Genomic DNA, 13,868 nt, shown 5'->3' on the forward strand with positions numbered 1-13,868 from the left:
AGTGAAATGAGTAAATGAGTCATTAAAAAATTAATCTGCCCTGTCCCCATTGTGTTTAATTGCGCCGCTAGGTTTATGGACAGCACAAAAATCTGCCAATGACATTAAATTAAGATGTTAAGGGAGGACTCAGATGGAGACAGATAGTGAGGCAGGAGGTTGTGACCATGAGGCGATTATACAAGATTATGGCTTTTGGATGTATATGAACACAGCCCTCGGAATAAATTGTCATAAAGTAGGATGATTTTTTTTTTTTGCAAAGTGGAGAATCATTAGTGAACGATAACTTGATGATATATAATCTGATTCTGGTGGAGTTATGTGGCCCTCTTTAGGGAGTCATCAGATCATGTATTTGCCTCTTCATTCAAGTCTAATCACAATCAATCAATCAATTTTGCAAACAAGGCTGCCGCTGCTCCCCGTCATAAAGCGGTTTTAACACCCAACTTGGCCGCTTTGGGTGTTGATGGCTGATAGATCCTAATGACAAGATACAGCTGGTTTGAACTTTGTGATTTCATTTGAATATTATCAACAAAGTTCTGGCACAGCAACAAAAAAAAGAAAAATCTTAATTGCAGGTGCTTCGGATGAAAATCACTTTATTACCAGCAGTTCAGTCCTTAGACCTCCATCAGGTCAATATCAGACCAAAACATTGTTGATAAAATGAATAAAAGCAACCCACAATGTGCAGGATGCTGTGGTTGAATAATGTCTTATTTTTCTGGGAAAATAAGGAGGCACCTTTGGGTTTGACATTTTCATTGGAAATCTTATGTGTGGACCAGTACTGTTGTCTTAAAGCATAAGGGTGGTCTGTCGGTGGCCCAAGCCCCACTAGTCCCAGCTGATAAGATTTAAATCTTTAAGAAACAGTCACATATGTCTAGTTTCATCTTTGAAAGAATGCTCATTTATTTCCTAAATCCGTAACGTTGATCAACCATGTGAATAGATGATAATGGCCTTCTGAACCTACTAGCAGCCCGATAACCGCTGATGACGCCCATCGAGCGATGACAATCAAAGCGGGTGCTTACAGTCCAATGCTGCAGCAAATAACACACACTTAAATCAACCAGCACTGATATTTCAAGAATCTTAAGAAGCTTGTAAAACCATAATCTCAAACCAGGTTTAAGCAGTAGTGAGTCACATCAAATTTGTAATTTGTGATTCTGGGCTATACAAAATAAACTGATTTGATTTGATTTGATTTGATCCTCATTAAACTGGATTCATTGTTAAGTCAGGCAGGTTACGTGTTTGATTGATCCTACGCGTTGTTCATTCCCACCCTATTGAGAAAAATCACTTGTTCATTTTTCTCTCTTCACACATCACAGTGACATCTTGTGTCACCGTAGAGATCAGAAGAAAAGAGCAGCTCTGCGGGGGGTCGCGAGTAATTTGGGTAGTTGGTTTGCATGGACGTCATTCAGAGACTTTGAGACTGATGATAATTCAGGACTTAGAGATTCAGACCAGCACCTGCTTTAATGCTGGAGTTGATTGAAATTGGTTTTGTCATATTTGAGAATAAATAACACTCATTGTCAGTTTGACAGCATTTAACAGCCGGTGTGGCACTTTGACTCACTCGCTGTCGATTAATCATCTCATGTAATTATTGGCCTAGTTTGTGCTGTCAATAAGAAAAAAGTATATCCCTGATTAAATGTGTTTCAAACACTCTGCCCAAGAACGTTTTTAATTTTAGTTCCAGTTTATTACCTCTGCTAAGGAGTTCATGCTTTCGGTTTGGTTTGTTTGTCTTTTGTCAGTGGGATTAACAAACTACTGCCCCCATTTCTATCAAACTTGTTGAAAGGGTGTAACCCCTTCAATTCTATACAAGTCATGTTAAGGCTTTTTTTGTCGACCCACATTTACATAAATACAACATTTTATACAAAATACGGTTCAGTTACCAAGAAACCAAAAAAAACATTTTAAGAAGCTTCAGCTTTGACTTCAAGTATGTACAATGTTACCAAGACATCTGTATTCAGTGTCCATTGTTTCATCTATTTGGTTTATTATATTATATTTTTTGGTAGTTTTGTCTCATGAAAATGGTTTAAAAGGTTTAATATTCCTCACAATGTTTACGGCAATAATATGTAATACCATACACCAAATTTAACACAGTTAGACAAAACAAGCTTGTTGTTACTATGTTAAGACGTTGGACCGCTCTCAGTTCATGTAAAGGTGACATGACTTTGGTTTCAACTGATGGTTGCTATGAGGAAAAATGAAAAGGTAAATTGCTGTGTCCTTGAATTTTCCTTTATTAGTCAACAAGTAATTAGAAATCATTAGTGGACAAATAACACTGTTGGATATCAACTCATTAAACCATGAAAGGCTGAAAACTCACCTCTTCAAGAAGTACTACCCTGAGCCTTCCTCGTAGCACTTATTGCATTCGTATTAGTTGTTGCACTTACTGTATTCGTATCAGTTCGCTGCACTTATTGTATTCGTATTCGTTTACTGCACTTATCCTATTCGTAGTAGTTTGTAGCACTTATTGTATTCGTATTAGTTTGTTGCAATTATTGTTTTCGTAGTAAATTGCCTCTGCACTATACTTTTGCTCTGGTTTATGCTTTAAGATGCTTGTTTAAGAAAGGAGATGCACTTATGACTTCTGGTGACTAGTAGTTCTCTTGAATACCTATGTTGAATACACTTCCTGTAAGTCGCTTTGGATAAAAGCGTCTGCTAAATGACTGTAATGTAATGTAATGTAATGAAAATGAACACTTGTTTTTGTTTTCTTCTCCTTCCTAGGAGCGTGAGCTGTTGGGCCGGATCACTGAGCTGCAGGAGGAGGTCTCCAGGAGGAAGAACCACATCGCTCAGCTGGACCACCAGATCCACACACTCAACGAAAATATCAGCACTCTGACTAAAGAGCTGGAGCTAAAGGGCAAGGAGGTGCTCAAGATCCGCAGCGAAGCCAATCAGCAGATCAGGTATGACTCAGCACAATACTGACAATACGAAACAATAATGTAATGAAAACCTTCAAACTTGAGCTCATAGGCAAAGAAGACATTTTGATGATAAGACTAGATAGTGACACGCTTATTTCGTTTTTTTTATATGTCAAGTTGAAGTTATTGCAATTGAAAGCACAGATTGGTGTGAATAACCCTGGCGGTGTAGTGTGTTTATGTTCCATCATTTATATTAGAAAATTGACTTCTAACTCCTCATATCCTTTTTAAAAACCAGCACAAACTGACATCATCCTTTTTATCCTTGTCTGATACAAGATGCATCTTCTTTTCTGTGTGTCAGATGTAGTTTCTGAAATATTCATGGTAACACAGTTGGACTCAGTAATACTAGCCCATTGTGTAACCAATGCAGTTTATCTTAATACGCTGTAACCTGGCAACCAAGCTGCTGAACATTTTTCCCCATGAATTCAGAGTGGTGGTCCTTCAATTCCCTATTTTGCGCATGGATGAAATGGTGGTGTTTTTAAGCTCTAGCTCTATCATTAGTGCTTGGTGATGATCACTAGTCAATTTGTATGATGTATTTTGTAAGAGATCAACCGATTAATCGTTTTGGCTGAGTTTGAATTAGATATTTCAATGTAGACTGAGATCTGAGATCCCTTTTTTTAGAAAGTAATTCTCTACTCTAAAATATCCAAACACCTACAACGCATTATTCTTCATGGATTAGAAACAGCTGATTTTGCAGAAAGCAGACAAGTGGTATTCATGTCATATCTGACACGTTTTCAGTTTATTTCTCCTCTCAAAAGTTATGTCTTGACATATGACGCAATGCTATCAGCTTGTAGTTCACAATACAAGATTGGCCAATTAATCTGCTTTCTGCTTTTTCCTACTCCAAACTATTTTATATATATCGGCCTTTAAAAATCCACTATTGGCTGACCTTTAGTATTTTGTGGACTCTTTGAGTTTTAAGAACCATGTATTTTGATTTTGGTTCTGTTAAAGAAAGACTTCAACATTTTGGGAAATACTTGTATTCTCTCTCAGTCCGAAAATTAGATGAGAAGATTGATACCACTTTCGTGTTTGTACCTTAAGTACAGAGCTGGAGCTCAGAGACGTTTACCTTTAGCTTAGTATAAATACTGGAAGTGCTAGCTTTGCCTTATCTGAAGTAAAAAAAAAAAAAATCCCCTTACCAACACCTCTAATCGTGCGCCGCAGGCAAATTTTAGAGTTGACGAGATAGCATACAAAGTCAATGGAAAGACAAGGTTAGGCTCAAATTCACCTGGGATGCAGGAAAGGACACAAATCAAGAGAAGAATAGAGTGAAGCTTGAGGGAAGTAACAGAAAGAACTAGTGGGATCCATCTTCTCATCTAACTCTTGGAAAAAAAGTGAATAAGTCTATTTCCCAAAAGGCTGAACGATTATTTTGGGTGAATCAGTACAGAGTAGCATCATGAAGAACATTAATGGCACATTATCATTGACATTTCAGTTTTTTCAGTTTAAAATGCACAGAAATGCCAGTCCTCTAATCAGTCTCTCTCTCTCTCTCTCTCTCTCTCTCTCTCTCTCTCTCTCTCTCTCTCTCTCTTCTCTCTCATTGTTTTGTCTCCCCCCATCCCCCTCCCTCAACCGGTGTCAGGAGCAATTGATTAGTGTGAAGGTTATTTAGGGTAAAAGCAAAGTGGAATCTATAATCATGCAGTTCCCTGCAGCATGTTATGAATTTTTTAACTGCTGTGTGGCTAATGTGGCCTAGCTACTCATTAGAGTCAATCATAGAGTTATATGTTATATGTTTGCGTCTGTGTGTGTGTTTGAAGATTTTTCTACACATGTGTTTGTTTGATGACTGCTCCCATGGTGCTTCATTCTCTATGGTTACGTCATGCGTTGCTAGTCTTTATGTATATGCATTCTCTCTCTCTCTCTCTCTCTCTCTCTCTCTCTCTCTCTCTCTCTCTCTCTCTCTCTCTCTCTCTGCTGGCAGGCCAATGCACCGCACATTTCTCCCTCTGTTACGTAACTCCCCATCTGAATCCTGGTCACAGGGATAAAAATAGGCTGATAAATAAATAAATAAAGAGGACACGGGGAGATATAAGATGTGCAGCCCTCGGGGAGACTTGGCCCAGTCAGAGTGAGAGGCAGACAGACATCCTCCTTCATCCCTCACATCCCTTTTATCATTCTTTTTTTTTGTCCTGCTCATTTAATTATTATCATCTTTTATTCCCCATTCCCATCCTCCTCCTCTTTCTTCAGCTCCTCTCCTCCCAGAGCAAAACCCTCTACATGTGCAAACTGAACAATTTTGATAAGATGGAGGATTTGATAAACACTTTCTGTGCATATGTTTTACATTATGTTGTACATTAAGTGAATGTCAAACCGTATTTATGTTTGAGTGCATTTTCATATTATACACTTATTGTGTTCCGCTGGGGTTTTGTGCAAACTCAAAAAACATTGTATCTATTTTATAGTTATGTTCATAATACGTTTTCATGCAGTAACATTCTAGGAATTCCTTCTGTGTATCTGTCTCCCTTTTTTAATCACACCAATGTTTTCTCTGTTGAACAATCCATTATGTCCGTTTCTCCTGGGAGAGACGGACGGAGAGAGGAGAATCTGCAGGTCCTGATAAAGTGGAAATGTCACCCATTTAAAAAATGTCTGTTATTCCTGAGCCACCAAGGGAGATTTAATCAACATTTTGAACATGCTTTACTCTGTCCTAACGCTTGAATTGCGACTGTTACTGGAATGGCTTCATTCAAACTTCATGAAAAGGAAGGATTTTATTTGTTTTGTCTGTTTGTGGCATGACACATAAAAAAATGGGTCTTTATTTAATACATCTGCACGTAAAAGCAATTGTCACCAAAGTTTTTGTAGTGCGCAATGCTCCTCAGTTGAGTATTTCCATTTGTTGCTACTTTATATTTCACTAAATAAAATCTTTATACAGATTCATTAATCTGACAAATATAGTTACTAGTTGCTCAACAGAAAATATAATTTTATAAACCTGTAAATAAGTACATTAAACATGTTGCATTGCTGTACAGTTAATTAAACTAGCAGTGTATAGCTATTCAAAATTAGGTCCACCTTGATAAGCTACAACATTAAAAAAGTTAAGTGTTAAGGAACACTGAGTGACACTTAGAAACTCAACCGTCCGCTCTTCTCTTTTCTTCAGGGCTCATGAACAAGAGTTGACGAAGAGGCACGAGAGAGAGCTCGCCGAAATGAGCGCCGTCCACAGCAGAGAGACGCAGAACATGCTGTCAGACTTCAACAAAGCCCAGGAAGTGCTCAAAGACAAGATCTCCGCCCTCCAGATACTGTATGTACACACTGTAAACACACCGTGCTCTTGTGTGGTCTCCAGACAGCTATGCAACAACGGAGGCACAGAGGAATTACACTTCCGTAATTCTTAATTTGTGATTGCTGTGTGCGCAGGTCAACCTATCCGTCCTAGATAATGTAATTGAGTGTTGTCAGGTACCGAATGGAAGTTTAAAGCAACAGACAGGTTTTTCTCTGGGGAGAATAACAGATGATGCATTCACATCTGCCTGAACACTCCTGGTTTCCACAGATTTAACTCTTTTTATCTTCTAGTCGAGCAGATGATCAAATGTGGGAAAAGCTAGTTCATACTATAACACACTAGCAGCTGTTAGTCATATAGGAGCAGACGCATCCATGCAGACTATTTTCATTTTTGTATGCGTCATGGGAAGTTCAGTGGAAATCGGAGGTGGCTGCGATGAATTAAAATTCTTCCCAGCTAATCATATTGCTTGTGTCAAACGCTATAAACAGCTGCAGCAAACACGACGGTGCATGACGAAACTGGCTTACCATGAAAGGCAGCACCAGGAGATTTACCGTTGCACCCTCAATCTGTACCTGAGCCGCATTCTTCTGGAAACAATGTGTTTTTCATTTGCAGAACAAAGAAAATCAGAATAAAAGCTCAATTATCTCCATGAACTCGAAGGTTTAAGAAAGAGAAACACAAATTGCCTACGTTACCTACGTACCCAGTGCTCCCGAATTCATATTCATGTGTCGTAATGTGCATTTCTGCATGCTTTCACAGATGGTTCTGCAGTATTTGATTTAAAAAACTCCACACTAAGAGTAAAATAATCCAGTATGAGTTAGTTTCATACCCCCAATTTTCTAATGTATGCAGTCTGGATGTGCGTCAACATGGCTGCGTCACAACTGTAAAACTGTCCAGTCTGCCGGACATTTTGGTTTTCATATGGAGTGAGCAGAGCCTGATGTCTTAATCTGAACACTGTTGTAATTTGTTCAACTGTTCAGTCCAAACAATGGCATCAAGTTGCCTGTCGTACGGGTATCTTAACTAACGGATAAGTGCAAGTTGAAATTGAACTCACAGAGAAGATTCAGTGTGTCATCACCATTTAAGTAGACAAGCATAAAGCAGAACAATTTTTTTTTTTTTAAATTCATCAAGCATGAAATTTTTTTTTTGAAAATGCACCGAATTGAATTGTGGCTTTTGTCAGTGTTGTTGCCAAGATTTAAAAAATACTGAGGTCTACTAAAAAGTAGGTACCAGTGTCACTCAACACCTTTTTTGGCACTCTACCTTTTTGCTGAACCATCAAAAACAATAATTAATTTAACTGTTCAATAATGTAATAATGTCTCCCCAAATTTCATTTCAAAACAGCTGTCATTTGTAACATTGTCACTCTTCAAAGCCACGAGGCTCGATTGACAAATATAGTCATTTTACTTTGCAGAACATGGTAATGGCTTGTCTACCGCTGTCTCGACTGGTTAGTATGTTTGTGTTATTGTGTGATTTTCACATCCGTACAAACGTGGCGTCCACCGCAGAACATTGCTTAGCTTCTTTGCCGGTACCCCTGTGTGCTTCTCCAAACTGGGAGCGTTTCGACCACCATCTAAGTTACTGTATTATATATATGTATAAATGTAGCAACGTTACACGTCACTTGAGAATCTTTTTATAGAACGCCTTGGCAAAATAGCATTTTGACACTAAAACATACATACAGAATTTGAAAGTTTGGATTTGAATAGTACAGAACACCTATTGTAAGCTACAGAATGAGATATAAAAAAATAAATGGACAATTTGGGGGGTTTAAATGGCCCTTTAAACCCCCCAAATTGTCAGACATGACCTTGGTGTAATCAGTTGTAGCTACGGCTCTGGCTGAATCTGTTCTGCCGTGATGATTGGACTGGTTGGCGTGTCTGATTTGCTTCATTGCCACAGCTATGGAATAATAAGATCCCTTTTAAACCTTAACACTTGAGTAACAGAATTAATGTATATTCAGATGTTAATCGTTTTCTTTATATCGTGCATCATTTGTGCATGAATAGTATGTTATTATGGAAAATGCCAGGCGGGGATTATAATGTATTATTTCAGTCTTCCTGTAAAGGCTATTATCACTGGTTGGAAAATAGAACATCAGAATTGTTCACCTTTAAAAAAAACTCTGTCATGACCACATGTGCTGGTTTCCCCTCAGATGGTTGGCCAAATGTACTGTACAAAACATAGTACCTTCTGTCTACAGTCAAATATCGTGCAAGGTGTAGGTAGACCTTGCATGGATCAAAGATGACTTGTATACACATAAAATAAAGATCAATTACATGTAGCTCAGCAAGTAGTGATGAAATGTCTTTTCTTACTGAATATTAAGAGGGGGAATTCATATTATTAATGACATGCAGTGAGGATGTAGGAAAGAGTGTAGCAAATGCTGCAGTGAACCGATAGAGTGAAAGAATACGAGAGAAAGCTGTGGGGATGCAGCATGTTGAGGTTAAGAGAATGAGAAGAATAGTGTGTATGAGATGTGACATGGATGACTGCAGGTGAAGACAGAGAACCAAAGCAGAGGGTGGATGGAGAAAGAAAAAAAGAAAAGAGTTGAAAGGTAGACTTTGCCGGTGGGCAGTGGAGGATGTCAAGTCATGAGGGAAATGAACCAAACCTCAAGAGAAAACTGTACAGTTTCTGAGATAGACAGAGGACAACAGATATGAAACAGACTGAGATAAAGAAAGAAAAGCCATACGGAAAACTCTGTGGTGTGTGTGCGTGTGTGTGTTAGACGCAGGAGACGTGCAGCGAGCTAACAGCTTCTTCAGAGCTGACCTCCTTTTAGTTGTTGTCAGCTGAGAGCAAAGCGCCACCTGCTGGACTAAAGAGGATGTGCATCTAAATAGAGCATGCTTATTGGCCGTTATTACATCCACAAAGCAAATGCTACATCAAGACCCTTTGCTACTGCAAACACAGAAATGCACAAGATCTATTGATTAAGAGGGTGTCACGTACAATACAAGGAGAATAGAACAGATGCTGATACAATGAGTAGAGTTAAAAATAGAATCCACAAAATTTGACAGGAAAGGTCAAAAACCCATTGGCTTATGCAGCACACTTCTTCCTAAATAAACAATGTAACTAGAAAAATGCTCTCAGCAGAGTGCAGAGCTCTGCCATGTGTGCCTGCAATTAATGAATACAAACCACAATTGTCCCCCCGTCTGGACCGCAAGCGTATCAGACATGTTTTCCACTCACACAACAGATCTCTCATTTTAATATACGCAGCTGTCTGAACCGGCTCTGGACAGCTAAACTGCAGTTTACTTTGTAAAGCTTCATGTTCACTGTTTAAAGCGTTCTATGAAAAGAGAACTGTCAGTCCCGCCAAGTATTTAGTTCTGTTAGCCCCCGTCAGCTGTTCAGATCTGGTAGCCAAACAAACACGGTATGACTCTCACTGGCTGCTAACAGCTAGCTCTCTTCTTAAAGACATGAGAAGACGCGCTCCGTTGTAACAAGCCCTCAGTTCACTTTGTCATTTGCTAAGCGATAGTTATACATACATATATACATACATGCAAACATACTTATATTCATACAATCAAACCAAAGTCCCACCAAGACATGCAAATCAAAGGAGGAGTAATTTAAAATCCATAGCAGAAACAAGTGTGAAGCACTGCAACCATGATAGGAACAGCAGTTAGTCAGATTAGCCATGGACAGACAGGCAAAATCGGAGATAAACACAGCCATGCACACATACGAAAAACATAATCACCTGGCAGAGATAAAAATATATTAAATGAGGCCTGGTTTTAATTCTTAGTCAAGCTATAACTTACTAAAGATTTTTTTTTAACGTAACTCAGGGTCCACTAACTATCTTTTTTCCGAGGTTTCAACCTTATTTCATAGTCTTTAGAGGATGGAGATTGCGTAGTTAGATTGGAGACTGATGCGCTGATATTTTAATCTTTGTGGCCTTCTTGGTTTCATAACAATTTCAAGGACTTTGAGGATCTATCTACCATGCTGGGTTAAAGTTGAACATTTTTTATCCTTTTCTTATGGTTCTAGAGATGGCACTGCCAGTCAGTTGGTTAGTCAGTGCACCACTTTTGTCCAGACTGAAATATGTCAACAACTATTGGATGGATCGCCATGATATGTTATACAAACATTCATGGTCTCCAGGGGATAAAACTTTGAAGATCCCCTGACAGATATGGCTGGATTGCCATGAAATTCGGTTCAGACATTCGTGTCTCCCTCTGGACCAATTGTAATAACATTGTTGATCACTTCCCTTCTCATGTGGACCAATCATCGCGTTAAACATAGAAACTGTTCACTACTTTACAGTTTTTACAGTGAGTTATGTTTACAGACTAAACGTGTAGTGACATACTTTCTCTGTTGTTTTGACCAGTTTTCTGGAACAAGTGTACTTTAACAGTCAGCAGTTTTTACTTTCAGCCTGTTTCTTCATGTTACCCACAAAAGAGGCATTTCTGGGGCTGTCCCCAGAGATAATCCACCGTCTTCTGTCTAATTAACTGAAACACAGATCTGTCTTAACCACCGGCCCTGTCGCTTCCCTCTTAATTAATCACCGAGCTGACGACAGCCTCGTCCCTCTCTACAAATCACTCTCTCTAAACAGCCACTGAGAATGCTTCACCATTTCATGAATATTTGAATATTTTGTCCTGCATCTGTGCCTTTTTTTGGTGGACCTGTGGGAGTTAGAAAAGCATGTCTGTGTTTTACAGGTGGTGTCTGTTTGGGTTTTGGTCATCATGCCGACTACAGATACAGTTAGTAGTCACGTCATCACATCTGCAATAGTGTTTGTTAAAATCATACATCCGGACCCCTGAAACATAATTACAGTCAACCTGTTTAATGACAGTTCTGAAGTCAGCGTGTAAAGTATATTCTGCTGCAGGTAACCATCACAACAATGATTTTGCTCCCCGCTGCATAACCAGATACACATTCACAAGATGAAAAAAAGACTCTCTGGATGCCTAGCAACACTCAATACACCTATTTCTTCTCAAATGGAGCGGACAGAAAAGTCCAAGAGCCGAAATGCATCGTGACAAAGAAAGTGATGGATCAGTGTTGGAAATTTATGAAGCTTAATGTCGCACCGCACAAATCACACAGCCCTTTAAAGGATGTAGCTGTCTCTGGCATGTGTACCTTTACAGTCTTTAAACAGACTGTACATTATTGTTGAAGTTGTGTGTTATGGGACATAGAGTTTCAAAGCATTTTATTAACTTTTTTGTCCTTTATAATCTTATATGTATATAATCTTCTAATTGTCTTCCTTTGTCTTTCACCATTGTTTTCTATGATAATCATCCCCTTAATTGATCATGCATAATGAGTTTTCCTATTACAAGAAAACTAATTACTTGGCAGTGGACAGTTCCTCAACCATTATTATCCATTATTGATTATATCCGTACACCTCGGAGTGCATTATCACACTTAATCAAAGGAAAAATCTTTACACATAATTAATGATCGTTTAAAGTCACTTTAAGTCTTGATTAGGTTTGCATAACCACTGAAAGTTTCTTTACAGTAAGGTGGATAATGATTTATGTAATTCAAAAATCTAACATGCAGTACAGTAAGTTTGCTAATGCTAACTGCAGCAGAGGCAATGAGAGAAAATGACATAGCACGGTCCCGAAGGTAGTAAAGACAACTGTAGCCTTTTTCCAACACTTCCTCTTGACCATCAGTCATTGTCAGTTTGGGGTTTTATTAGGGTCCAGAGCAGTGGAGACTCCAAAATCATAATTGTATCAAGGACACCACCTTCACCAAAAAAATACTACTCCTAGAAAAAAACACATCTGGGTTAAGCTTTACTACTGACATCTTGAAGCTGAAGTGTCTGTTAACCATGCAGTGGATAGAAGCGGATTTCTCCCGCCCTGCAGGTTTTATTGGAGGGAATCGGTTTGATGGCTTGCATATAAGCCGAGCAACAGCAGGTGCATCTGTCCAAACCATTGAAATATCCTCCTCATGTGATCCTAAACAAAATACCCCAAAATATGACGAATGCCATGGGTGACACCAAACTCCCTGACACTCCAGCTGGGTGAGACAGAGGGTCTTCCTGCCCAGTGGAGGGTTGCTGATGCTGTGGCACTCAGGCGTAAAATAGCTGGACACCAAACGTTTGGCCTCAGTGTGCTCCTGCCCCGAGGAAATTTAGTTCAACCAGCCAGAATGAATATATATATCTATCTATATAGATAGATATATATATATAATATTTCGATCCGATCATGAACTCCGCTAGAAGAGATATTATTTCTCTTGGAGGAGTTGGCTTCAAAAATAGCTCTCTGGACGTGTTAGCCTCAGATCATGCTGTCAGATTCTCGGCCAAAGTCATTGTTAAGAACAATTACACTAAAACTTCAGTAGCACATCACTTACAGGTGCTTTGTTTCCGTTTTCCACTCTTGCAGTAGAATGTAACTCAAACCATACACACGAAAAATGACTAGCTTTAATTAGAATCTGCTTTATTTGCCAAGTATGTGTGCATTATAAGTCTGTTCTTTTCATTGCTCTCAATGTACTTCCATAGAAATAGACATACAGCTGAAACACGGACAACAAAAAGGTACAGGGGTTGTTGCACGTGGATTGTTCCTGACACTGTGTGACTGTTGTTCAGTGTTCATCAGACTGACGGCCAGTGGGAAGAGACTGTTCTTGTGTCCGGTTGTTTTAGCATACAGCGTTCTGTATTTTTGGACAAGTTGGAACAGTTTGTGTCCAGGCTGTGAATCGTCATGTATAAGTCCTGAATGGAAGGCAGGCAGGCACTAAAGCTTTACTAGTTATTTAAATCTGATATTGACAATGTATCAAATGAATTCAGTAATTATAATTTGAAATAAGTTGCTCGTGGTGACGAAGGCAAAGAGGATCATCAACCAACTGCATCTTTTAGCTCTGTTTTTTCGAGCCGTCTACTTTACTGTTTCGGTTCAGTGTTGGCTCATCCTTGTTTCCAGCTAATTTCAGCAAAGAGGCTCTCACAGAACTCACACTTAACTACCCAGCAACAAACAGCAGATTTACATTATAAGCAACTTGCTGGTGAACATAAACATTTACATATATTAAATTGATGTAAATAGGCAGCTCTACAATGCCAGAACAAGTGTGGTTTTAGCTTGTTTTGGAGCCTAAAAACATATAAATACAGCTTTAAAGGGTAATTATGATTTGCTAGAATAACAAACCTTGCTTTGTGTCTGCTGGACGTGTGAATAGAATGTTTGCTAACTGTTTCATTAAACCTTTATAAGTTGATGAAATGTCAAGATTACAGCATTTTCTGCTGCCACCCAAAAAACATTAATACTGCTTTAAGTAGTTTAATAATGGAAATGACTGTACACATAATTTAAGCTAACATGATCCCTCCATGCATA

The 13,868-nt window shown here is 38.8% G+C and overlaps 1 protein-coding gene across 1 annotated transcript in view; it reads left to right on the forward strand.

The window, feature by feature from the left end:
• fam184ab (family with sequence similarity 184 member Ab) overlaps positions 1-13,868 on the forward strand; it is a 130,434-nt gene that overhangs the window by 105,643 nt on the left and 10,923 nt on the right. The window contains 2 exon segments of the mRNA XM_054618767.1: positions 2,809-2,993; positions 6,217-6,363. Of these exon segments, the coding sequence (XP_054474742.1) occupies positions 2,809-2,993; positions 6,217-6,363 (332 nt within the window).

Source organism: Anoplopoma fimbria, chromosome 18 (assembly GCF_027596085.1).
Source record: "Anoplopoma fimbria isolate UVic2021 breed Golden Eagle Sablefish chromosome 18, Afim_UVic_2022, whole genome shotgun sequence".
In the NCBI taxonomy this organism is placed as follows: domain Eukaryota; kingdom Metazoa; phylum Chordata; class Actinopteri; order Perciformes; family Anoplopomatidae; genus Anoplopoma; species Anoplopoma fimbria.